At 51.6% G+C, this 25,700-nt stretch overlaps 9 protein-coding genes across 9 annotated transcripts; 3 read left to right on the top strand and 6 right to left on the bottom strand.

Annotated features, from left to right (window-relative positions):
- Nucleotides 1-491: 491 nt before the first annotated feature.
- On the top strand, nucleotides 492-1,969 carry NUU61_004026 (uncharacterized protein; the record flags this gene model as incomplete). Its single annotated transcript, XM_056654608.1, has 6 exons — nucleotides 492-662; nucleotides 736-795; nucleotides 847-900; nucleotides 978-994; nucleotides 1,056-1,206; nucleotides 1,328-1,969. 6 exons carry the CDS (start codon nucleotides 492-494, stop codon nucleotides 1,967-1,969), a joined length of 1,095 nt encoding a protein of 364 aa, XP_056512635.1.
- A 728-nt stretch (nucleotides 1,970-2,697) lies between these two features.
- samB (MYND-type zinc finger protein MUB1) lies at nucleotides 2,698-4,539 on the bottom strand (the record flags this gene model as incomplete). Its single annotated transcript, XM_056654607.1, has 1 exon — nucleotides 2,698-4,539. The coding sequence occupies one exon, from the start codon at nucleotides 4,537-4,539 to the stop codon at nucleotides 2,698-2,700; it is 1,842 nt and encodes a 613-aa protein (XP_056512634.1).
- A 4,512-nt stretch (nucleotides 4,540-9,051) lies between these two features.
- NUU61_004024 (WD40 repeat domain-containing protein) lies at nucleotides 9,052-10,435 on the top strand (the record flags this gene model as incomplete). The annotated part of the gene is made up of 5 exons (XM_056654606.1): nucleotides 9,052-9,169; nucleotides 9,286-9,998; nucleotides 10,071-10,160; nucleotides 10,220-10,339; nucleotides 10,415-10,435. 5 exons carry the CDS (start codon nucleotides 9,052-9,054, stop codon nucleotides 10,433-10,435), a joined length of 1,062 nt encoding a protein of 353 aa, XP_056512633.1.
- Nucleotides 10,436-12,122: 1,687 nt separating this feature from the next.
- Nucleotides 12,123-13,164, top strand: NUU61_004023 (phosducin family protein; the record flags this gene model as incomplete). The annotated part of the gene is made up of 3 exons (XM_056654605.1): nucleotides 12,123-12,743; nucleotides 12,839-13,068; nucleotides 13,149-13,164. 3 exons carry the CDS (start codon nucleotides 12,123-12,125, stop codon nucleotides 13,162-13,164), a joined length of 867 nt encoding a protein of 288 aa, XP_056512632.1.
- A 1,132-nt stretch (nucleotides 13,165-14,296) lies between these two features.
- Nucleotides 14,297-15,780, bottom strand: NUU61_004022 (putative transcription initiation factor subunit (TAF30); the record flags this gene model as incomplete). Its single annotated transcript, XM_056654604.1, has 7 exons — nucleotides 14,297-14,385; nucleotides 14,452-14,572; nucleotides 14,633-14,773; nucleotides 14,856-14,998; nucleotides 15,100-15,251; nucleotides 15,561-15,601; nucleotides 15,772-15,780. 7 exons carry the CDS (start codon nucleotides 15,778-15,780, stop codon nucleotides 14,297-14,299), a joined length of 696 nt encoding a protein of 231 aa, XP_056512631.1.
- Nucleotides 15,781-16,541: 761 nt separating this feature from the next.
- NUU61_004021 (Ran GTPase-binding protein YRB1) lies at nucleotides 16,542-17,552 on the bottom strand (the record flags this gene model as incomplete). The annotated part of the gene is made up of 4 exons (XM_056654603.1): nucleotides 16,542-16,612; nucleotides 16,669-16,797; nucleotides 16,862-17,120; nucleotides 17,259-17,552. The coding sequence occupies 4 exons, from the start codon at nucleotides 17,550-17,552 to the stop codon at nucleotides 16,542-16,544; spliced, it is 753 nt and encodes a 250-aa protein (XP_056512630.1).
- A 445-nt stretch (nucleotides 17,553-17,997) lies between these two features.
- NUU61_004020 (uncharacterized protein) lies at nucleotides 17,998-20,535 on the bottom strand (the record flags this gene model as incomplete). Its single annotated transcript, XM_056654602.1, has 1 exon — nucleotides 17,998-20,535. The coding sequence occupies one exon, from the start codon at nucleotides 20,533-20,535 to the stop codon at nucleotides 17,998-18,000; it is 2,538 nt and encodes an 845-aa protein (XP_056512629.1).
- An 829-nt stretch (nucleotides 20,536-21,364) lies between these two features.
- On the bottom strand, nucleotides 21,365-21,817 carry NUU61_004019 (uncharacterized protein; the record flags this gene model as incomplete). The annotated part of the gene is made up of 2 exons (XM_056654601.1): nucleotides 21,365-21,477; nucleotides 21,562-21,817. The coding sequence occupies 2 exons, from the start codon at nucleotides 21,815-21,817 to the stop codon at nucleotides 21,365-21,367; spliced, it is 369 nt and encodes a 122-aa protein (XP_056512628.1).
- A 1,862-nt stretch (nucleotides 21,818-23,679) lies between these two features.
- NUU61_004018 (glycosyltransferase family 15 protein) lies at nucleotides 23,680-25,427 on the bottom strand (the record flags this gene model as incomplete). Its single annotated transcript, XM_056654600.1, has 5 exons — nucleotides 23,680-24,021; nucleotides 24,082-24,490; nucleotides 24,548-24,634; nucleotides 24,686-25,096; nucleotides 25,159-25,427. The coding sequence occupies 5 exons, from the start codon at nucleotides 25,425-25,427 to the stop codon at nucleotides 23,680-23,682; spliced, it is 1,518 nt and encodes a 505-aa protein (XP_056512627.1).
- Nucleotides 25,428-25,700: the final 273 nt, after the last annotated feature.

The raw sequence follows: 25,700 nt of genomic DNA, 5'->3' as shown, positions 1-25,700 counted from the left end.
CCTTTCCAAGGTTTCTGATCTCTTTCTCTCCCGTTTCTACCTGGGTATCTCTTGGTGCCTGTGGGTTAGGTGGTACACCCTTGTATGCGATGGGTCCATGAGCTCTGGAGTCAAGCTTGACCTAGGCCGCGCAAGTACCCGCTGGTTCGCGGAGATCGGAACTATGGAATGGCCATGGGGGGATTAGATATATCCATGGATGGATATCTGACAGATATCGCTCTTTGGTATATAGAAGACAAGCAGCGGGGGAGCACCCCACTTCAAGCAAATCGGACATCGCCTACTTGGATCGATAGTAACAGTCCATATCTTCGATATCTTTCTTGAGTTCCTGCGTAGTACGTAAAAATTACTTGGGTCTATCTAAAGATCCTCTGGTTCCGGGGTTTCAGGGCGTATCCCCCAAGTGGTTACTTAAGTCACTGTCCCATGGATCTATATAATCTCCCGTCCAGCCTCGATATCTTTCCTCATTCACCACCTCCAACATGACCGACACCGCAACCCCAATCACCCTCCCCGTTATCGATATCTCCAACGCACGCGACCCCACCGTGGGGAAAGCGATGCTGGATGCAGCCGCCAAATACGGGTTTTTGTATGTCAACAGCCGCGGAACTGACTTTACCGCCGAGGATGTGGACCATGCTTTTGGACTAGTATGTGGCAGAGATATCCATGGATACAGATCGACAATATATTCAAAATCGTTCAAACTCACAGTCCTCACAGTCCAGGAAATTCTTTGCGTCGCCCGCCCAGGAGAAGGAGACCTGCCGGATCACCCCCAATGTGCGTTTCATCCGAGCAGCGCAGTAATGATACTAACTCATATATGTATAGAATCGAGGCTGGTCGGGCATGCACACGGAAACACTCGATCCCGAGCACCAGCGGGTATGTAGGATACCCCGAGGACCCTGATATTACGCCTGGAAGATTGACAAGAGCATGACACGACAATGGTCCCGTAGACCGGAGACTTCAAAGAGTATTTATCACATCCTCCCCAATCCCACAAGAGAGAAAGCTCTTGCTCATGATCACAACAGAGCCATGAACTTCGGCGACTTCAAAGACGGCAAAGCACAGCAACCACTACCACCGTCCCTAGCACCACACGAGACCGAAATCCACGACTTCGCCGCCCTCTGCAACAAGACCTGCACGCGGATCCTGAATCTGCTAGCCCTCGGGCTTGAGGTGCGTTTCTCCAACCCAAATATAACATCAGCCATCAGCCATCACCTCAACGCAACACCCATCAAAAAAAGAGAATTCAATTGACATCTAATCTCTATATAATCTTCAACGAGAGATACAGATGCCTGAAGACTTCTTCACAACCCGCCACGACCCCAGCACCGGCCCCACAGGCAGCATCCTCCGCTACCTATACTACCCATCGATCTTCTCGCCCGCAACAGCATCATACAAGCACGACACGGACGTGCGCGCCGGCGCCCACTCCGACTACGGCAGCATCACGCTGCTCTTCCAGCGGCCGGGCCAGCCAGGACTGGAGATCCTGACGCCCGATGGCTCCTGGGCGCCTGTGCCCATTGAGCCGGGTACTAACCCCGACAATGCCGCTGTTGCCGACAAGGACCCGTTCCCCCCGATCCTAGTGAACATCGGTGACCTCCTCAGCTACTGGACGGACGGGCTGCTCAAGTCGACGGTGCATCGCGTGGTATTTCCCCTAACGGAGCAGCGGAGTCCGAATCCGCGCGATCGCTATACGCTCGTGTACTTCTGCCATCCGGTCGATTCTACCGAGCTGGTCCCCGTTCCCAGTGAGATCGTGGCCGGGCATCGGGCTCGGACTGGGGGTGTGGCTGCCGGGGAGGATCGGGTGGGATTTGGCGGTGGTGCGGGCAATCTAGAGCTTGGGAAGAGACCGTTGACGGCACAGGAGCATCTGGAGTCGCGGCTGGCCGCTACTTATGGGTTTAAGAAAGAGTAGGAGAAGAGTAAAAAGAGATTCACAATGGTACTTGCGGTTTGTAACGATTGATATCAGACAGAGCGGGTCATGTACGAGAGAAAGAGATTCAAGATGAGAAAAATGCTGATGAGTGCCTTGATTGTAGAACGTGCAAATGAGAAAGAGAACGCCGAGGCCGTGGCAGCAGAAGTGCAAATGCACAAAAAAGACGAGTCCTCCAGACATAAGCCCAAAAAACCATAGATGGGATCGCAGAAAAAAAGAAATGCTTCAGAGACCATGGAGCGGTCCGCTGTGTCGGTGATGCTGCCCATCTACTGACATAAGAAACTCGTGAGATGACGATTAGGTATGAAAGAAGACGCAATGATTCCGCGGAAAGAGCGCAGAAAAGGAAAATCAGGTGAGATGAGAGAGAGAGAGAAAGGCAAAAGATATACAGTCATGACGGGTGGGTGAATATGAGCAATGAAAGGGGCGCCCCCTGAGCGAGGAGGTCGATGTCAATAAACCAAGATGGCAAGGCGAGCTGTGCGAGGAACCAAGAGGGAGGAAAATAGCCAGACGACATGTAAAATGGTATCTTCGGGTCGAATTCAAACGCCACCAGATTGTGAAATGCCATGCGCGAGTAGACGTGAGACCTTGCAACAAAACATAGGGGAGACGCGTGACGGATATGACGCTATGCGAGCGGGGATGCATGGAAATCAGAAATATTAACTCTTCGAGGTCGTCGGGTCGTATCAAGGGGTCGTGTGGCACCAGTGGCGGTGGTATACCCACGCCGCCTTCTGGCAATCTTTGCTGCAGTATTTGGTACGGCGGCAACGGCGGCACTTGGCGAACTGGCGCTGGAACTCCTCCCACTTTCCACACTTGTAGTACGCACACTGCCGAATCCCGCCTCGCGACTCATCCTTGCGGCAAAGATTCCGCATGACTACGCACGCCCAGTACTGCATGTCCTTCGAGTGGTGTCGAACAGTGAATTTTTCAACCAGGGGGAAAATGTTGACATCATCCGGCAAGAGATACTCGTCTTCCTCCTCAGGTGCTTCCACGGGAGATAAAGGGTCGGCGGTGTCGTCCAGGAGGTGGAGTTCGCGGTCAATCTTGAGTTTCGGGACGAGGTGAGACTGCTGAAAGTAGGATCGGAGGTTGCAGTATTTGGAGACGTATGCCAACAGCTGCAGAGACATCAAGACATCCTCGTCACGAGGCATAGTGGTCAAGACGCCTTGGGTTGGGGGTGCACTGCGCTCGCGAAGGTACAGAGCGTAGGGACTCGGTGCGAGGGTGGGGGAATTCGTGTTGTTGGGTGCTTGGGTCGGAGAGAGACCCAATCCGCCGTTGGTTTGAGTGTTGCCATTGTTGATGATGCTGCCATCGACCGCAGAGCGATGCGTGATGTTAAATGTCTCTGCCTCCTGGCTCTCTTCGGACGGATCAGTGACCGTCAGGCCATGGGTGGTCGAGACGTCATCCAGCATGGTCGTCTGCTGCTCGCCAACATCATCAATCTCCATCCGGTTCGGGAGCCCCACGATGGGCTCGGTGGTTTGTCCCAAGACATTGTCATCTCCCATTGCCGAGTCCTCCCCGTTGGCATCGTCCGATTCACCCGACGCGGATTGTTGCTGTTGGAGTGCAGGGCGTTGTCTCGGGGCAGTTGTCTGGGGAACACTTCGAGATTGAGATTGAAGAGGCCCACTTGGGGTTGTTGGAGAGTCAGGCTGTGAGATGATCCCAGTCTGCAGGCTGGGAAGCATGCTGGGAATACGCTCCGTGTCGCGCACGGGTCGCAGCCCAAAGCCATCGGCGGCGTCCATAGGAGGCACAGCGGTGGCCAGAGGCTGCATGGTCCGAAGGCGATGGCTGGCACGTGGGTGGCGTCCATCATTGGACCGGTGAGTATGGGCTTCCTGACCAAAGGTGCTTCGTTCCGGCGGCGAGGTCATAGGCACACGGGGAGGAGATGTAATATCCATGGCATCGGAGTCTGTGGGTTGATTATCCTGCTCAAAAGGCTGCGGGATTTCGATATTAGCAGGAGGAGCCTGTCGGCGGGAGTGGCGTGATTCGGCGTGTGAGTTGGGATCCAAGGCAGCCGTCCGCCCAGGGATATCTCGGCTCACACCCGGTTTGGCATGTCGGGAAGAAGACGAATGCTTTTGAAGCTCGGGGTCGGCACGCGATCGCACTTTGTCAACCACCTTGATGTAATTGTCCAGGATAGTGGCAATCACGGGAACCATATCGGCTTCCACAACCCTCGTTCGGACACTCTCAGAGCCACGGACTCCAATGTTGACGACACATTGAAAGGCGAGGCTCCATTTCCACATTTCCATCAGATCCTTGCTCCGACCCTCCTTGAGGATGCACACCAATCGTTCAATCCCGCCATCGACCGTGAGGATGTCTCGAATCCGCGCCGATGAGGTGGTGAGGTATGCAAGATGGTTGAGCGAGTTGATGAGCGGTAGTGTTGATGTGCAATCCAAGGCCCGCCGGTCGTAAAGGGTAGTGGTGATGTTGACCGAGGCCTTGTTCACATTAGGGATGCTAAAGTTGACTTCGCGCATGATGAAGCAAAAATGTCAATCCAACAAGGGAATATAGCCGTAAAATGCAAGATGACATCCAGAGCGAAGAAGATAGCCCAATGATGAGGACCTTGTCGATGGCCGAAGTGGGATCCGTTCAGCCCCCCTAACCAGACGGGACCAACACCCACTGCGACGTGATCAAAAAAATCCCTCACAACTCAAAAATGTGAGTCCCACGGCATTAGGCACACCGAGAGAACACTGTATGGGATACTTCACGGTCGCCTGATGATGGGTCTCGATGGTGAATCCAGGGACGAGGGTGTCACTGGATCGAGGCCGGTGAGAGCGGAGCACACGAAAGAACTCGGGAGAGAGGAAGAGAGAGAGAATAGCGAAAGAAGGCCCGAATGTAGACAGATTCGAATCACTGTTGAGAATGGTTCGGGTTAAAGATGGGATGGAGATGGGAGAGAGAAGAGGTTTGCAAGGCGCAGAAGGCGAAAGCGGAGAGGCGTCAGGTGCCTCCTTAATATTACGGTACACTTCCGAGTCATCGCTCTCACCCGCCACCGTTCATCTCGCAATTTCAGATTTTTCTTTTTTCCCTGTTACCCCAGGGACCTGCGTGGTTACGCTATTTCTTTTTCTTTTTTCTTCAATGATTGAGTTCTGAAATCCTACAGAAACTATTTCGATCTCCTTTTCTTCGCACGAATCCTTTCATCGCATGCTGAATCCATCTCGTCACAGTACCCATGTTGCCACCCTTGGGCAATGCCGGAAACAAATCTACCATCCCTCCAGCATACCAGATGGAATAGAGGGCTACTCATCAACCACCATGCTTCAGCATTGCTCACACCTTTCTGAGGATAATGGTTTTCCAGGCATACTACTTCCCCCCCGGGTCCCAGGGACGCGATGTTGCCGAACCACCAAGGTGTGCCCGCATGGATGATTATTATGACGGGCGCCCATTCGGCACGATGAGCGAAGACTGTAGATCCAAAGCAATGACCAACATGGAAATCCACCAATGACCCCCCTGACGAACTATTTGAATAGCCTCGGTCATTTGCCCCAACAGGCAGGATTCTCAACAGACAATTTCCGATATGAAAATGGGTTCATCCAGAGAGATAGACCCATGTCTGCCGATATCGCATGCTTCTCAGCCAGGGAGATGTGTATATGTGTGTATATGTATGTATATGTGTGTGACAAGACCTGTCTTTCATAGAAAGCACCGCCTGACAGAAACGCAGTTTCTAATCGAATGGGCACACACCGTAGGACAAGAACAATAGCGAGGGCCGAGAGCGACGATCTCCGACCCCTGAATCCCCAGTGGAGACCAGGTTCCATACTACGCGGAGACTGTTTCATCGAGGAGTAGTTCTAAATTAGAATTGTTCAACGATAATATAAGGCATGAAATCTATGTGCTGCATCGCAATTCACAGTTTAGCAAAAATAGCATGGGCCCCGGTCTCCTCATCACATACAGAATTCACACGCGCTTAGGTGCGCACAGACAGTGCTAAGATTAGAACAGCGAGTCTGCCAGGAATCCACTTCCGCGGCTGTTTTCAATGTGATATCTGTGTCAAGTTTGAAGTATACTATCTTTGGATCGGGCGATGCTAGGGTTTGATAGACCAAAAAAAAAAAAAAAAAAAAAAAAAAAAAAACCGAGATTTTTGTCCACCGAGCGCCATTGTCTAAGATCCTTTGTGCAATTACAGGGTTATAGGCCTCGTTTTTAGTGCCGAGCCCCATTTTCATCCTCTAGAAGAACTATAAGTCTCAACGGTCGGTAGTCGGCCCACCGGTGGGCATATCTGGACTGATGTGGCAGCGCAAGAAACCCGCACTGGCGGGAGTAGCCTCAGTACTTAAATAGGAGGCCCACATATTTTATGCAGCCCTATAGTACATCCCTTTTCTTGGAAAGGGTGAGTCGGGGCTCAGTTCTATTCTCGTTCATAAGTCAGTGTACCGATACCTTTTATATACAGCCCTGACTATATAGTAGCCCGAAAATTCATTCTTGAGAGGTGTCGTAATTGCGTTGATTGTATGTTTACTCGGATCGAATTGTCTTTTGAACACATTGTCTTGGTTGATCTCTGAAATAACTGGATATGCTGCTGTTCGAGATCACGGGGATCTTCGAGGTGGGATGCATGTCAGATTTGCATGCATTGAACCCAGCCAGTTGAGTCGATATGCAGCAACTGGTCTGTAGCTGACGTCGTCAGAAAGCCCAGCAACGTGGAGATCTTGGCTTCTCTGAGATCAACGGAGCGATATCGTATGCACCGTGGGCCAGGATTCCCCATCGTGGAGTCGAGCATGCCAGCGGTCACCGGGAAGCAGGTGTCTTTTGTTCTTCTGAGGTATTATCTCAGAAATGTTGGATCGAGATGTCTGAAGAAAGCCTGTCCTAGGGATCGGTGAAAGTTTTGGATGTCTCCGAATTGAGTTGATGTTTATGTAGTAAACGTGGATATCGGCGGTCTTTTCATCCTTTTGCCAGTCTTCGAAATTGTTGCACCTGCCATGCGGACCGGAAGATATGACTTCCAATGCCAAGTCCACGAGACTGGCTCAGCCGCAGCCACAGCCGCAGCCGGCAGTGCATCTGAAGAATGTTATTGCCCGGGGGGGGGGGGGGGGGGGATAAGAGAGTTCATTCCATGACCGGGGGTTGTCTGACTAACCCCGAGACAGTCTGAATTTCCAATGCTTTAAATAGAGATCTTCCGCTATGAGAGAGAGAGTTCTTGGGTCAGAAAAGGGGGTGTCTTGGGTAAAACAGTGGAGACGAATCCTTCAGACGAGGCTCGACACTATAGGGTCTTGGAGCAGCCCATTCTTGCGCGTGTCAATTTATTTTAAATGAAGGTGCTTGGCGGAGAGGTAGACCCATCCCTATGAAGCAGGTGGGAAATAATATGAAAGCTGAAATGTCAATCAATATGGAATTATGGGAGTATTTGAGATGTGGAAGCTTGGACGGTACCATTGTATTTTGTATGCCCCCGTACACACTAGCAGGTCCACACGTATCGATAGAAGGCATCCATGTTGTTGGTTTGAACCTTTCTTTCTTTGTTTTAATTCTATCTATACAAATAAGCATTGTAGCTATATTCATATAGCTATGATATGTTCCAACCTATGAGATCTTATGGAAGTAGAACCCACTGCATATGGACAAGAAGCGTGACGGTGGCAATATATATACAGTTAAAAAAAAAAAACCATGGATTCCCGCGAAACTATATAGAGCACGGTTCAAGCCACGGATCTGCCGGGTGGTCCAAGCAAAGAACGATCTGGAGACAGTATAGCCGCGCTATATTCGGGAGAAGCTTAGGTATGTGGATTGGGGGTATTGGGGATATTCATGGCCAGCTATTTACTATGATTATATAATTATGACCTTCCATGAAGAGATTTGTGTAGATTTGTGGACATTTACTCAAAGGTCATGACTAGCGAAGTATAACATGTTGGATGAAACATAAGCCCACAGCTCTACCTAGATATTTAGGGCAAGGAATGATCCATGGATGCTTCCAAGGTTCCGAGTAATGCTGACTAGACCGGGCAATCTGGGAAATAGCAGGAGAGTACGGAGTAGATCGAAATGTGTAAAGTGGACGGGCATCGTGCAGTTCAATCTCCGTTAGTGTCTTGGGCGGGTACAGGGAAATGTACGTTACTTACAATATTGTATTGTATACGGCCAAGTTACTGTACATATATGTATATAGCATCCAGAAATGACTTGCGCTTTACTGGATATACCCTATGATTCTAGGGATTATTGTTTGTGGTTTATTGCCACTGAGCCAGTCTACCAGGGCAAAGGAGAGCCTTATGTTCGAAGAAACCATTTTGTGCTCAGGTACCCGGCCTCCCCTGTGCGTATTGACGTATTTCTCCACCCCCTGGCAAACCCAGACGAATTGCCCGACTCTCTCCACCGGCAAATCCCCATCCCCATCCAGGCCGTGTTGAGATCAAGAAATTGTAAATAATCAAGACTTCACTTTATAAATATAATATATATTATATATACATATATGTTATATTTATAATAGAAAAAGAGAGAAGAGAAAGAGTCGGATGTAACAATGAGTAGGTTCTAGTCGCAATGTCATCGATTTACCAGGACTAGCGGTAATACCGCATCTCGCTCACTCGCTCTCTTCCTCTTCCTCTTCTTCCCCTTAACCCCCTGTTCATCATTCGATTCCCGTATTCTCCGTCAGATCATTGTGGGCTCGGAATAATTGTCCTGCCTGAATAATTTTGTGTGGGATTATGATCAGAGCTTGATTGCAGTCCTTTCCGCCTTTCTCTCTTCCTCTCTCTCTCCCCTGGCTCTTCTCGCTCCACATCTCATTCCAGCCCCCTCCCCCCCCCCCCCCTCTACCTTTCCACTCTCTTCCCTCCACACCCCCTGGAGATTAATCGCCCTCCTTCCATCAACCCTCCCACCGTTATCCTTTTTAGGGGTCCCTGCCCGCCACAATGTCAGCCGATATGAGCGGCGAACAAATGCAGGCCAAGATTACTGCGGCCAGGCGCGAAGCGGAGGGTTTAAAGGACAAGATCAAGCGCCGAAAGGATGAGCTGGCCGACACCTCCCGTACGATTCCCGCTCCTCCCATATCTGTTGTGTCTATTGGCTGTGGATGATTGCCCGGATTTTTCTTGTCGGGTCCCAGCAGGCAGTCGTGAATGATGCTGACTCCCTTGGTGCAGTTCGTCAAGTTGCGCAGAACCAGACCGAAGTCCTCCCTCGAATTGGCATGAAGCCCCGTCGTTCGCTCAAGGGTCACCTCGCCAAGATTTACGCCATGCACTGGTCCACCGACCGCCGTCATCTCGTGTCGGCGTCGCAGGACGGAAAGCTCATCATCTGGGATGCCTATACGACGAACAAGGTGCACGCCATCCCCCTTCGCTCATCCTGGGTGATGACCTGTGCCTATGCCCCCAGTGGAAACTATGTGGCCTGCGGTGGTCTCGACAACATTTGCTCCATCTACAACCTGTCCTCGCGCGAGGGCCCCACTCGCGTCGCACGAGAGCTCTCGGGACACTCGGGATACCTCTCCTGCTGCCGCTTCATTAACGACCGCCGCATTATTACCTCGTCAGGCGACATGACCTGCATGCTGTGGGATATTGAATCTGGTTCCAAGGTGACCGAGTTTGCCGACCACCTGGGTGACGTGATGTCCATTAGCATCAACCCGACCAACCAGAACATCTTCGTGTCCGGTGCCTGCGATGCCTTTGCGAAACTCTGGGATATTCGAACGGGCAAGGCAGTTCAGACGTTCGCTGGCCACGAGTCTGACATCAACGCGATCCAGTTCTTCCCTGATGGCAATGCGTTCGGGACTGGTTCCGATGACACCTCATGCCGCCTGTTCGACATTCGTGCCGACCGCGAGCTCAACATCTACCAGGTAACTACTTTGTTCTTATTGTTTGGCGAACGCAAGATCGGATAAATACTGATCCTGATTTTCCACTTGCAGAGTGACCAAGTTCTGTGCGGTATCACCTCGGTTGCGTTCTCGGTTTCGGGACGGTTACTCTTCGCAGGATACGATGACTTTGAGTGCAAGGTATGCTAAGTGTTGACTTGAATTGTCAAGGAAGTATGCGCTGACGGGTTCACGTTTAGGTGTGGGATGTTCTGCGCGGGGACAAGGTTGGCGCATTGAGCGGCCACGAGAACCGTGTGAGCTGCCTGGGAGTCAGCAATGATGGCATCAGTTTGTGCACTGGGTCCTGGGACTCTCTGGTAAGTCCGAGATTTTGCTCGAACCTTTTTTTGCTGGTCAATGACATCCACTAACTTCCTTTTTCTGTGTTATAGCTCAAGGTCTGGGCCTGGTAGTTCACAAACCCCAAAAACAAAACGCAAGATACCCCGTCTCGATCATTTTCAATGCTCTTATTCAAAGTTTCTTTGGTTTGATGGGATCGAATCTCCGCCATTGTACGATAATAATCAGTTACCGGGGGCCCCTCGGGGTTCCACGATAATATGCGACTCACGGCGCAGACATCGGTCCGTCGCATGCGATACGGAAAGTGTTGGAGGGGCGTGCTTCCGGTTGCCCCGGAGCACCAAGGGGACGGCTCCCTCCGTTGCTGGGCATGAAAGCGCTGCCAGGACTTGGGGTGTCGATGGTTGTACTGTGACCGCGCAGTGGCCGACTTTTGATACCTCCGTGATCACCCTTGGATTCCTGGTCCTTGACTTCTGGACACTTTTTTTTTCTTTGCTTTGTGATCCTTTTGCCTGATTTATCCTTCCCTTCCGTTACCCTGGCCCTTGGATTGCCGCGCATTTGTCTCAGCATGTATTTTTCTTCCGTCTGAAGGAACAGGACCTGTTTGCTGGATGTGGCCATGATTTCCCCGATTGAACTCTGCGTTGCCATTTCATCTATTCTTTGCCCCCTTTATTCCCCTTTATTCTTTTTCTTTTCTTCTGTTTGCCCCTAAAGAAAGAAGTGCGCTGTACTTATTCTCTTGCGTTGGAATCTCTGGTTATGTGGGATTCATCTGGTGTCGGATTTGATTTCATTGTGAGCAGCTTCAATTTCCATTTGTCATTTGTCATTTGAGCTTTTCTTTTCTTCTTAAATTTGGAGCCAAAGATTCGAGGTCGGGATCTATCGTGCAACACATTGGGTGCTTTGCCACGGACTGATAACGGGGCCGTGCAAGCATGGCGTGAAGCATGAGACATAGGGCATTCATACACTGGTATATTGCTGCCTGCCCGAGTAGAATTGTAGGATCCCTCGAGTATCTTGGGCACACCGAGTGCGCTGGGGCATGAGCTGGTCTATAGATCCGTCTGATCTAAGCCTCTGGATGTCTATCCATGGATTTCTATGCATTCTCATACGTAAATCTCTGCTCTGAGTGGAGCCAATTCAGCCACGCACATACCCCTGAGGGATGCCTAACGGGGGGCTGAGGCGCGACGTACACTCCATGAATAGTAAGAATAGTAAGAATAGTATTCGTTCGTAGGGCAAAGGGAGGATGCCCCATTCAGGAGCGTTTCAGCCCCTGCGACCACGTGGCCTGGTTTTTCTTTATTTCTTTATTTCTTTATTTCTTTATTCTTTTCTTTTCCTTCAAGACTCTTGCAATTTCCGCTGTTAATGCTCAATTTCTACTGTGGATTAATTTCTCTCGAATCTACATTTAATTGTTTGTGATTCTTGTTTTGAACACTCCAAACACCGGTGGAGACTTCTTCGGGTCTTCAGTGGAGCCGAACAGATCAGCGCATCTGAAACGCAGAAAGGGGGGGGGGGGGGGGGAGGAAGAGAGCACGTACCGTTTCACCCTGGCGATCTCTTCCCTCCTCAGCCTCATTTCCGGTCACGATTCCTTTGTGCTTCAGGGGCTGCCAATCTCTGCCCAGTATTCGAGGCCAAGTCCAGAAAAAGATTATCATCCTTCCCCGGATTCGGTTTAAATCTCTTTTCTTCTTTCCGCCCCTCCACTTCTCGCTGCCCCTGTCTTTTCTTTCTTTCCCCCCCCCCTCTTTTCTTTTCAATATGTCTTCAGCCCAAGGCGAGTTCAACGACCTGGTGAAAAACAACCGCGTCCACACCTCCACCCACCCCGAAGACCGTGACGCCTCTCCCTCCTCCCCCGACTTCTCCGACGACGACCGCTCCACACGTCGCGTGCGACAAGGCCGGCCTGCCCTCGACTCGTCCGACGACGATCAGGACAACAATATGGTCTCCTCGCGCACCGCCAGCTACCGGATCCCTAATACCGTGTACGACGCCAACACGGGGCCCAAGGGAGTCATCGCCGACGCCCAGGCCTTTGAGCGTGCCCGCAAGAAGTCCTTCCGCAGGACCCTGCTCAGCGCTGCCGGCTTCGACTCCGCCGGGCCGGCCCTGTCGTCCGGGAAATCCACCAGGGACGACACCTCGCTGCACCCGCCCGAGGCGGGGTCATCTAGCAGCGATGACGACGAGGAACGCTTCTTGCGCAAGTGGCGCACCTCGCGCATGCAGGAGCTTCAGAACCGCTCCCTGCGCCGCCTCAGCCCCCGCGGCCGTGTCTATGGCTCCGTTGAGAACGTCGATGCAGCAGGCTACCTCGACGCCATCGAGAAGGTCACTTCGGATACCGTGGTCGTGGTGTGCATCTATAACCCGGAGGTATGGACCGATACACTTTACCCTTATTTAGTTCTCAGTTTTCGTGTTTCTTTTTACTTTCGTTTCCATTGAACTGCCCACTGACCTTCTTCCAGTCCGACGACAGCGCCGTGATCGAAGAGTGCCTCGTCACCATTGCCCGTCGCCAACCCACCACCCGCTTTGTCAAGCTGCACCACGAGATCGCCGAGATGGACCACATCCAGGCCCCCGCCCTGCTGGCCTACCGCGGCGGCGACGTCTTTGCCACCATTGTCAATATCCTGCACAACATCCCCAAGGGCCGGAGTTGCAGCGCTGACAGTTTGGAAGATCTACTGAAAATGTGCGTTAATCCCTTGTCTTATATATATATATATTTGCAATTGTCATCGACAAATACTAACATAATTACTGGGGATATAGGAACCGCGTGCTATGATCATCGAATTTCTTACTATTGGGTTTTATTTCCTATCCCCCTCTGCCACTCGATAAAAAAAAGAAGGCATGGGATGTGCTCTGGATTCATCGCACAGCAGCAGGCGTCTTGGGTTTGACGTGATTTCCCTTGACAGGGGCTTTTTCTTGTTTCTATTTTCCCTCCTTACCTTTTCTTTTTCTAATGTTGTGGATGGTGTTCTCTCTCTTTCTCTCCCTCTCCTATCCCCTCCCCCGCCTTCTCTCTTTTCCTATCGAATTATCATGATCTCGGGATCACACCTGAGATGTGGAACACATCCACCAAACCACCAAAATGAAAAGGAGGACGGGCGGTTTTCTTGAACGGCGTTGGGTCTGAAATAGACTGTCTGGTTGGGAGGTTCATCTGGGTTTCTTTCATCTGTGTCTTTTTGTGTTCTTTTTTTTTTTTTTTGTTTCTTGTGCTTACATTGCGGTCTTTGTTTTTGAGTTCGAGAGGAGATTGGGGGACTTTCCGGCTTGTTGGCTGGGTTTGTCGATGTTGGTTTAAAGATATCCCATGTTTTTTTTTTTTCTAGAATAGATATTGCTTTTCCAAGGTTCCCAACTCTATTAGCACATCTGGTATTCTGGGTATTGGTTCTATGCCTTTGAACTATAATTTAGGGTGTAGAAGTAGAAGGAGAATGAAAGTCTCGAGGAATGCTTCTCTTTTGCTGGTCTTTCCGATCCATGGACAACATACATGGTATTCGGAGTGCAACTGCCAGAAACTTCTCCGCAAGTTGCATCCAGAGACCTCTCAAGAGATACGATGCAAATATTCGCAAGGTGGAGGGTATGGGGGGGGAGGTATCAGCAAAGCCCTCGGACATCCCCCGACATTCCCCAGACGCACGATGTGAGATTCGAATCAAGAAAAGAAGCCATCCAATTTCCCGAGTTCCTTCAAATTGGTCCGCAAACTCCCCAGCCAAAGAACAAGAAAAGAGAAAAGAAACGACACACTGATAAAGGAAAAGATGATATGAAGGTACGGCGCAGAATGAAAACATAAATAAAGAGAGCAGGCTGTACCCGAACCCGAGGTTATAGAGACGGGAGAAAAAGAAAAAGAAAAGAAAAAGACGATGAACCCAACCTGGAAAGCATCACAGACCACCCCGCTCCTGAGTAAACTCCCAGAGCATTTTGATCAGACTGTCGGGGAGCGTGTAGAGGTCGACATGGAACTCGCCCACTGCATGGGAGAGCCGGTTAGCCAACATATCATGAAGGTAGAAGGACCTGAGTCAGATCAACATACACTCGACATCGTTCTTGGTGTACGAGTCCGGTGCCTTGTTGTCATGCACCATTTGAACCACCTGCAGGAGATCATCCTCGTTGAGCTTCTGCAGTCCATCGGCGAGCTTATCCATGTCGACCTTTCAAAACTAGTCAGTGGCGCTGCAACATTTCCTGGAAAATATACTCGAATAACTCACATTCTTGTCGGTGCGTTTCTTCTTCTTCGCGCTCTCCTCACCCCCAGCCGCGCGCTTGGACTTCATCCCGTTCTCATCGCCAGGGACAGGGCCGGACTCGCGCAGAGCTGCCAGGAAGGCGGGCTTCGGGTTCTTGAACACCTGCAAGACCGCGAAGAAAGAATAGGTTAGATACACTCTAAACTCCCTATCAAGTCTAATTCGGCAGAGAGGAACCACTCACAATGACATGCTTCGACTCGTAGCGGGTTTGGGCAAAGTTCAAGTCATGGTTGATGGTATGCGACTTATCGGCCGTGAGCTCGATCTGCATGTCAAATTCACCCCAACCCTCTTCCTGGATGCGGAATGGTGGATTCTTGAAGGCTAAATGTCAAGAGATGTATCAGCCGTGCGCCCCTTCCTCGACCAAAAGTTGTATGCGCCATGTACCGCCGGCAAAGGCGCATTGAAGAATAATAACATACTCTGCGTGGCGCGCGCGCCAAAACTCGGGTGCAAATGATACGTTACTTTGTCAAAAAGGTTCGCTGGCACCATCTCCCCCCTGTCGTTGACGAGCCAGACCTCGATGGACCACGAGCGCTGGGGGAAGCCTTCGACCTCAGAGGGCTTGTCACTGTATCAGAAAAAAGAGAGATAGACGTCAGCCCCGGGGCTCAATAAGATGATTCTGGGTAGACGCATGTGCGAGAAGGAGACGGGCGCTGTGGAAGATCTCGGGGAGACCGGGGGTTTGGACGGAGTGCGCTGTCCATCCAAGCGTTTTCTCGCATATTTTGCGCGCATTGCATCTCTTCCCTCGAGGCAGACTCAACCCGTAGCGAGCCCAAGACGTGAAAGTGAAGTGAAAGACAGAGAGAGAAGACCATAATCGTTTCCGAGGCAATCTTCGAAGGGAGGGTAGAGAGAAAAGTCGAGAACGTACATGATGTGTTGCTCCGTGACGAGACGGACATTTCGCTTGACCTAAGCCATCGAAGCAAGTAGAATAATTAGTCTCTGATCCTAGCAAGTGCTTGTCCGGGGTACCACCCAGGTCACGTAGGAGTGAGAGCTAGCTAGGTATTGCCAGCGCAGCAAATCCCACGCTTGCCGGGTCGCAAGAAAGAGAAAAAAACGGGGGACCAGAAACTTACGTCGGGCATCTTGAAAAAGCTAGGCAACCACTGAAATGCTCCAGTTCGCGTAACCGTGGGGTTTCGGCAAGGTCGCGCGAAGAATTGGAATGGGTCTGGATGAGTAGATTGCGAAGGGGAGTCGAGTGCGTTGGTCCAGGCGGACCAAGTAGGCAGCAAGTCGTAGTAAACAGACGTATCGTGCACGTGTATATACCAAGACGACCAGTCGAGTATTGAAGACGAGAATGCGGACCGTGGGAGGAAGAGAAGGAGGTGGAAGTGGGGAGGAATCCTCAGACAAGCGCACACTCGCACCCGAATCTCCGACGGACTGGCTCATCCCATCGCGATAGATTTCTCTCTACTGGGTTTTACTCAATGGGATTAATCAATTTCTCGGGCTGGGCGAAGAATTGCTTTTTTGTATTTCATCAGATAAGAAGGTGCCAAAGGTGATGTGCAGGGTGTATATTCGATGGGGAAATGTCTATCTACTACCGACGGCGGCTCCGACATCAGGGAAACGGCCCTCCATTTCGTAAATCGCATGGAATGCGAGCAGCATCTTCATCACTGCCTCGTCACGTCGTAGGGGATGGAAATGGGATGGGGATATGGGGTGAAATGACAGGGTAGAGGGGGGTGATAAAAGGGAAGTTTCGAGAGCAAGCTCCTGAACTGTCCGGAGAGCAGAAGGTCGGCAACAAGCACGCGGTGATCGGGAATTCTCCGCAACTCGTTCTCCCGAGAAAGAAAAGGGAGCAAGAAATGGGGAATAACGTAATTGTTTACTCCTCAGCGAAGAGCTTCTCGTTCTCCTGCTGGGCCTTCTCGAACGCCTCCTTGAAGAGGTTGGCGTCTAGATTCTGCGTTAGCAACTGTTCGCCCAATTTCCACGAACTCTAGATCACTTACTCTCGCTGTTGGCAAAGCGGATGGCCAGAGTCTGCGCCTCGGGCTCACCCTCACTGACATCGGCGGCCGCGTTCCACACCCAGCTGCGGTCACTGCCGACGTTGGGGCTCAACTTCATGTCGGGAACAACTATAAATCTTCATCAGCAACTGATTCCAGCTCAAAGAAAGCACCTGGCGTCCGAATCACTTACTGTAGTGGTTGGCGCAGACCTTGAGGGTCTTGTCGCGACGCATGACAAGACGGGTCTTGAGGTTCTCCTTGTGCTTCAGCAAGCGCACGTCACCAGTGCCACGCTCCTTCCACTCCTTGCTCTCGCGGTCGAACTTGAACAGCTTGGCGCGCATCTTGAACGCCTGCTCCTCGAGCTCCTCGTTGGTCTTGGTCTCCACCTTCTCCGTCAGGCGGATCACGGGCTCGAAGTGAACGTCGGGAGATTCGGGGGCCTCATCCTGTTAACAGAAAAAAAAACATTAGCATCCGTGCAACGTCCAAGCAATATAGCTCGCGGGGGGATGAAAGGGTCCGAGTTGGGATGCTCGGGGGATGCATCCGGCAAACCACAACCCATCATCCCGAGTCCAACTAACATCCTCGCCCTTCTTCTCCTGGGCCTTGGAAGATCCAGAGGGCTCGTCAGCCTCCTCAGGCTCATCCTCCTTCTTCTCCTTTTTGGGACCGCCGCCGAACATGGAAAACACGCTGTCGGACGTCTTGGCGGCGGCGTCCTTAACAGTGTCGGCGGCGTCCTTGGCGGTTTCAGTGGCGGTTTCAGTGGCGGTCTCGGTCACCGTCTTCTCGTCCTCACCGGTGGTCTCGGGCTTCTGAGCCGCCTCAGGAGCAGAGGTGGTGGGGTCGGGCTTGGTCTCCGCGACGTCAGACATGGTGATAAGAGGATGGAACGGTTGGGGGAGGATAAAAGGAAAATTTCAAGAGTAGAATAGATGACAGGACACGACTGTGACCAAAGAATTCAGGGGGAGAATTGAGGATGTTTGTTGATGAGGGTCCGAGGAGGGGAAAAATTGAGTGGGTGCGGGCAAAACCCGCCACCGCCCTGGCCATAGTTGCGAAACACACTCCTTGAGGTTGACATGCTGGAATATTTAGATAGTTCATATAGCCAAATCTTCTATAGGCTCATCGGTGGATTGCGAAGAGCAAAAATACAGAGGTAAAAAAAAGACATCGTATTGCGCCGGCTTGCACACTCGCGTGAGCCCATTCCCAGTTCTGCCCCACCATCCCAGATCGCCATAGTAAACAAACCCATCAGCCAACGTCAAATGAGAAAACAGAAACAGCAAGTGAAGAAGAAACAGAAATTCATCACCCCGAATGTCCGCGAGCCGAGCAATCCTTTGAGTTTCCACAGGCCCGACGCCCCAGAACGCGGCGGGCACGCGCCTGAGCTCGGTCCAGCGCCTCGCATTTGTGCGCGTGGCGAACCCGATCCATCATGGCGCGCAAGTCAACTTTCGCCGCCGATTTTCCAAGACGACTCCAGGCATGACTGACAAAGCCCTTGGCCTTTTGGTTCACACGGCTCGATCGACTGTACAGTACAGAGGAGGCAGTTCGGAACCGCTGAACGGCAGTGTGGGCGAAGACCTCCGAGAGCTGCTTGGAACGCGACAGGACATTATCCCGAGCATGTAGGCTTTCGCGGCGGAAACGCTCGGCGTCACGGCGCAAGAAGTGCGATCGCTTCACCACATCACCCACAATCACCTGCAGATCCGTGCAGAGTCGGCCGTACACCTCGGTCAGACCAGTTTGGGCCGTCTGCAAGTCTCGCGCAAGCTGCGAGGACACTGCCTGTGCTGCACGTCTCCAGTTTGAAATCTTCAGCCATGGAGTTCCAAAGTCAATGGCCATAGTTTGGTTCAACGGCGGCCTTGACTTGGCGACAATCGTCACGTTGACCAGACCCCACGCGTCCTCTCGATCCAGCTTCAGCGTATAGACCCCATCGAATAGCCGTGATAATTCATGCGGTAACACCTGATTGTGTCGGGAAACACCCACATTGAACCGTGGTTGCTTCTTGGATGATACAAAGCTTTGAGGGGGCTTGATGACGACATGGCAATCGCCGACGACTTGAATCTCAAAGTTATCGGGCTCTGAGCCTGCAGACGAGGCGATGAGACCCATAGATTCCTTGATCGTCGAACAGCCTGAAGGTTGGACGTCCAGGGGCTGGACATGAGCTGGCGGCTGAATGGAGAGCGAGGCCTGGCCCACACGGTCCAATGTCAGAATAGATGCAGGGGATCCTTGGCGAGTTGCAGGGGCGAATATGTTGGAAATGGCTGATCCTGCCATCCCATGAGCCAGGAAAAGGGTTACGGCCTGGAAAATTGCGTATCCAATGGTGAGGGCAATGGCCGAGACGAAAGTCAAAGTGACAAGACGCAGGACCGGAGCCAGTTTACGGGCCCGGGTTGCGTAGGAAGGCGGGATCCAATTACAGGGATATTTCTCGGGATCGATGAATGTGTGCCAATCCAGAGACTTTGGAGGATCGGAGGGGACCTTGTTTGTCTTCTTTGGATACAGCCCCACGAGAGATGCCAGGTTTCGGTTGAGCTGACCGGGGGTGATGCTCTCGAATGTCTTGATATCGATGGGATATCTCCAGAGAACGGCAGTCTCGCTAGTTTGCGGGTGTCGAGACTCCAAACACATGTGAAGACTGTTCTGGTTCAGAGGGATGATCTCGCCAACCATATTTAAAAGCGGATCTTCCGATATCACCATCGCCGGGATTCCATGGTGCTCCAAGAAGGTATGGACGATGCGCCGGGTTCTCACTGCGGCTGCGTCATCACGACCGGATACAAATAGGATTGCCACATCTGGCAGGGTCCATTCCGACGCGGACGAGATACGGTATTCAGATCCTGTCCAAGATGAAATGCACGACGGGCGGTTCTTGAAGTTGAGGTGTAATGTGTTGGGCCGGTCTGCCCGAGGATCGGCTGTGGCATCGACACACTCATCGACCACAAGCTGAACGTGGATCGGAAGGAGCTCTGCAAAGTTGGGCACGGCACCGGCCCCAAACGATGTCGGCACGACATGGTACCGAGAAGATTCAGTGGAGCTGGGCTCGGAGCCGGCGTTTGAGCTGGACACCAGGACGTCACCGATCTTATCGAGAATGATATTCCGGAACTCTGGCTGCCCGATGTACAGTACACGGAACGGCTTGTCCAGGTCGAGGCCCTGCTTCGTCATCGTCTGCTGAACAGTCGCCGTGAGAATCGAATCGGTCGAGTTATACGGGAGCCGACCCTTCAACTCCGAAGCTGCCGCACTGTCAAAGACGCGGATAGTGTGTTTGAGTTCGACTCTTTCAATCTCAGGCCATTTCTCGGGCTCTACAAACTCGATGGAATTCAGCGCCGCGAAAGCGGGTCTGGTAGTGAGATTGCTGTCATCGATAGCGGCCCCAGGACCAAAAACATCCGGCATGGCCGAGACCGTGCTCTGGGCCTCGTCCTTATCGTCTGCTTCGTCATCAGCTGGATGGTCCTGCCCATCGACATCGCTGTTACTGTATCGGCCATCGAGGCTGGCGACATCGTCGGGGCTGGTTTGGTCGATCAACGACCCCGCATCTGTCTGCTCCGACCGACTGCCATCCTCTGAATGCAGATCGGACACGCTGAGAGTAGCCCAGCTCTCACTCAGGGTCTTGGGGTTATCCATCAGTCGATCTGACGTCATGTTGGTGGGTCGAGAGCGCGATAACCACTCCTCCACAGAAGCGGTCAGAGGCGGGAGGGTAGGATATTGGAGATGGGAGGCAGTCTGGGTGCTGGTGGGACGCCTGCGAGGCGACTCTGGGGCGTCAGTCATATTGGACTGGGAGGAGAGATCATGGAAAGATCATGGAACACGGGCAGAGAAGAAGCGGGAACCACGGGAGTTGGGAACTGCAGGAAATGAAGGCAAAGGCAAAGTCAGAGGCAGAGGCAGAAACGGAAAAGTGTCGATACTAGAGGGGAATCCCAAGGGATCCTGGCATGTGCCCAAATAGAAGGTCTGTTCGGGATAAGCGGTGGGTCTGCGGGGAGTTGCCGGAAACCGCGTCAGGTGGATTTCTGAGTCAGGGAAAGGGCGAGCACGGTTCAAGGTCTGACGTGGGGAAGACAGCCCTGGAGGAAAGGAGAATCCAGGAAGAGGATGACGAGGGAAACACCGGGAGGGGAAATCTGCTGTGTTGATAAGAAATGGATGACCCGCGTGTCGGTCATCTGGCGGGGTCGGGTACCTCCAGCGAGGTAGATGGTACCTGGGAGTCCACAGCTGGCAAGTGGCCCAGCAGGTACCTGGTACAACCTGGGAAGACTCAATCATTCATCTAGCAAGATTTATAAATGTCAGTATGGTAGTCATACTAATAAGTCTGCTCTCCTTTCAACAACAACACAGAGCATCCAACAGAACAATGATCTACTTGCAGTTGACTGATGATAACTCCACTCGGCCCCACCACGGGCCAAGCCTTGTACTTGGCGCTGTTAGTGTAGAGGATGACAAGGTATAGGATATAAGAGAGCATTTTCAAGACATGTCTTCCAATCAGTTGAACAACATCTATTTTGACATGCAAAATACACATGCTAGCCTATACTCCCCCCAGCAGTCCTCATACTAGACCAAGAACTTGATATCAAGGCCCTGTCTATTTACACACCAGCTCATAGCTCCGGTACTGCTTGCCTCCACTCAGGCACTGACCCACAGGGAAATCCTCGTGCTTGTCCAAGTGGCATTTCAGATCGCTGTAGACGTTGACTATTATACAATAATGGGTTAGCATTCTCTTTGCATCCGCAAGGTCAGGAAATTTTGAAAAACTCGAAAAAAAGAAGTACTTACGCTTGCAGCCCGGCGTGGCCATTTCATATTTCACAGATCGGATAAAGTCATTGGGATCAGCAAGGACATTGCATTTGTTGATCTCGGTGTTGTAGACACCAATTTCACCCATGTTCTGCTCCGAGCAGCTGGGCTTGCCGAAGATTCGGAGTTGCGCGTAACGAGTAATTGGAGACGTCTCGACTGGCACGGCTGCCGCAGAGACAGCGCTCATGCCGAGGGCAATGGTGGAAGCAACAAAGACGCTGAAGCGCATTTTGGCGGTAGTGTAGTATTGCTGTCTGGAAGAAAGCTTGGAAAAGATAGAGAGTTGTGGATTGTGGTAGATGAGTACCGGTTCCTGGGGGTGGGGGGGGGATCTGATGCCCTCTAAATACTATTTTTTTTTTCATGATCTTGGAGATTGGATTTTCCTCTCGAGAAACATTTGAGCGGTGAATCCGTGGAAGGATCATAGCAGGATGCTCTCTATACACAGCTGCTTATCCTATCGGCGGACTGCAGGGCGATGTGATTCGTGAACAAGGCGTGCAGTTCCACAGTCTCAGCCAGTTGTCTTACCCCAGGGATCCAGAGTATGGTCCATAGGGCAGGGAAAACAATGATGGAAGTATTTTTGGTATATCAGGCCACCCAGCTGAGGGTGGCTTAGGGCTGGGATCCATAGCTTACCCCACAATCCCAAGGAGCAATTCTATTGGTGTTTAGTATGAGGATGTAGATCAAGTTACCGGGATGCTAGAAGCTTAGGAAAAAGGCTATTAACTGAGCAAGCCAATTCGTATCCTTGCTTTGGGTTCCGAGAATCGGTTGACTCCAAGCTTATTCACCACGCTTTTGTTTCACAAGATCCTCCCCGGAATGATCCATTCTAGGCCAAATAGCAATTGATGTATTGATCGAGCAATCTGCAACATTGCTCAAGAGAAGGAAGCGTCAGGACGCCTGACAAGTGGACCACTCGAGGGGTTTCACTATGCATGAAAAACCACAAAACACCTGGCATGCCCCGATGTTGCGCTATCTGGTCCTGATTAAGGCGTCCCAGTCGGGCATCTATTTTGTTTGTTTTCCTGAGACATTAAGTCAAGTAATTGAACGGCCTGACAGATCACTCTTAGGGCAAGAGCTCAACTCTACTTCCAGATCGCAGCATTGGAACCAACACTTGAATGTAAGTAGAATCATCTATGGATAGAGGAAATGATTACCATTGCCCTGGAACCGGGGCTAGTGGAGCCTTTTCTGCGTGGAAATAAACCCAACGAGCCTAAAGTATATTATGCTGCTATTATTATTCACGTGATCTGCCAGGTGATTATTCCATACTCTATAGACAGCCATGCTCGATCTGTCATTTGTGAGGTTCAGGGCGGTGCAAGGGTAATCCAGTATCCAGTGGTATGGTGTTGGTCCCATGAAGTTCAGGATGGGTGGGAGGGGGAGAAGATCTGTACAGGTACATTTCATGGATGCACGCTGGAACAGACAAAAGAGGACAATAAAGCACGGGGGCGTCGAGGACAAGGGAGTAGACAAACAATAAAGAAACACAAAAGGTTGGTGGGAGGCAGGGAATGGGGACACAAACACCACAACCAAAGACAACAGGGATTTGCTGTCCCTCGGGTTCAAGATCGTCGGTAGCCCCGATATTTATGGCAAAGATGTTCGGCTGGGGAGAGATGGACTCTCGGGCCCAAAGGCCACCAGCTGCCCAAGGGCATTGTGGAAGATCACGAATGCCAACCAAACAATCTCGTAAATATATTGGCAGACTGGGGTGATCTGGCACCACGGACTGTGGGGAGCCCTTGACCTGCTTGCTTCCGAATACACAATAGTAGATCAAACAGCCCCCAGTGCGGACGCAGCAAGCTAGATGAAGATTTATTGGAAAAAACCACGCCATTGCCCCCAATGAAGAAATCCGTCAGACCCATTGAACGCCACCCAGAAAGCAAACCTCGCGGTCGACAGTAACATGCAGGCTCCAGGAGAAAACTCCCAAGGGCGAACCCAAGTGATGCTCATGGCTGAATCGATAGGCAGGAGAAGAGATGGTGGGCAAAGAAAAGAGAAATACGACACGGCGAACGGACTGGGTGCCTGGCATGTTTACGGCGAAGACCAGCCGCCCGCCACCTCGACCCAGTCGGCAAGACAGCTACCTTGTTTGCCTTCGACATCCACGATGTCAGTATCACATCGGCATCTGCAGCCGACGCCGTTCTCCTTGACCGGGTCCGGAGAGGCCCAGTACTCGTCTTCCTCGATCCGTTTCTTTTCGTCTTCGGTGGTCCTTTCGAGGTAAGGGATACGCGGTAGTTGTCGGGCGGGAGCGTTGGCTGGGCAATGTTGAATGGTGGTGTGTCGGTAGCCAAAATCACGGAAGTAGTGAATATCACTGGGCGAGAGAAGGGCACCGGCAGCAAGTGAATGGATCGGCGCATCACCCCACTGGATAAATATTAGTATACAAGCTCTTGACGATACTCGGAGGAGGGTCAAGTCACATACCCGCTCATTCCAGAAACCACCGCTTCTATCCATCGTGTTGAAGAAGTCCTCATACTCCTTGCTGCGGAACCAATCCAGGCGCGCAATCTCGAAATTGCTCCAGAAGTGGCACATGTTGTAGGATTCACCCTCCATGGCCTCGGGATCAATCTCCCCAAGGTTGTTGTCCGTGGGATCGGCATCCATAATCTCCACGGGCAGCTTGTTTTGCTTCTTCTCCCCAGCCGGAGTCTCCGATTCCTCGGGCCGTTCCAGGAACATCTCCCAGAGACCCCTCGATTCAAGTCCATTCTTGCGCTTGTAGGCTGATGCATAGCGGAAGATGTTGGGAACAGTTTCTCGAAGTTCCTTGACTGCGATGGTGAAGCCGTATGTCTTGTTCGCTTCAATCATTTTCATGAATGGATCACTGGGTTGTCAATGTGAGCAGACTGAAAGAAGTCCAAAATCCAATGGGTTTTCTTACTAAGTGATGTCGCAGAAGTACTTGATTTCAGGCTCCAGGCGCCAGTACCATTCATACTTCATCAGAAGAGGGTGCTTGTAGAAGAAGCTGTCCCAAAGTTAGTAAGACATCCCACTATTTCCTGGGGAAAAAACTGACCCTGAGTAGAACCGGCACATGTGGTGATAGCTTTCCATCCCACCGTACATGATGGCGGCATCACCCTGCTTCTTGATGCCCTCCTTGGCAACCTCGTGATCGACCCAGTCGGGGAAACCCCACATGGAACTGTCAATCTTTCCAAACTCGACAGGAGAACTGGTGTAGTTCTTCACGGTTGCTTGAAATTCTTCGTCGAAGTCGCCGTCGTTTAGGAACACGTAAGGGTAGTGGAACCACCGGTTGAAATGTCTCTCAATGGACTTGAGCGACTGGATCACCCCGTCCAATTCTTTGTTTCTCGCGAGAACGACAAATGCGGCGTTGGCTCGCGGTTCGTCTTTGGGACCCTCGGGGTCAATGGGCATACAGCCAGTGGCGAAGACTTTGTCATATTTTTCGTTGATTTTTCTATTGGAAGATCACACCGTCAGCCATAACGCACAGGGCACGCTTTTTCGACAGAGACGAACCGAATAGAGGGCGGAGTGCCCGCTGGAATTAGGATCCCTCCGGGGGACGAAGGGTGTCGGACGAAAAGAAGCAGAATCAGGAGAATTACAAGGCATGGAAATAGTAAAACAAATCCCAGGGGTATAGAAATAGAGGAGTTGCCCTTCAACCGAATCCTCCGCCGAAAGAAGGCGAATTTGGGAAGCTTGTGACTTTTTTCGTGCGGATCGTCCAAGGGCAGGCTCGGCGCGCTGGGCAGCCGTTTTGTGATCCGCTGAACGAAGCCCATGGATGCGATGACGGCGCGCCCCGGGGGAACGGTCGTAGGGCGAGGAGCAACTCAGGACCAGCACAGCCGGTGAGGAATAAAAAGAAGGGTCGAGCCGTGATTCGAGACAGGGGTGGGCTTGCGGCGCGAGTTTGGAAAATCACAGATACCACCAGCTTTGATACTGTAAAAAGGATGGTCCCGGTGGAGAGAAGAAGAAGATGAAAAAAGAAGAGGCGAGAGCGAAAGGAAGAGAAAATGACAGCAAAACGAGTGGCCGGAGGAATGCCTCCT

This window comes from Penicillium alfredii (assembly GCF_028826965.1).
Source record: "Penicillium alfredii strain IBT 34128 chromosome Unknown utg000005l_segment0_segment0, whole genome shotgun sequence".
In the NCBI taxonomy this organism is placed as follows: Eukaryota; Fungi; Ascomycota; class Eurotiomycetes; order Eurotiales; family Aspergillaceae; genus Penicillium; species Penicillium alfredii.
This window is presented reverse-complemented; position numbering and strand designations above follow the sequence as displayed.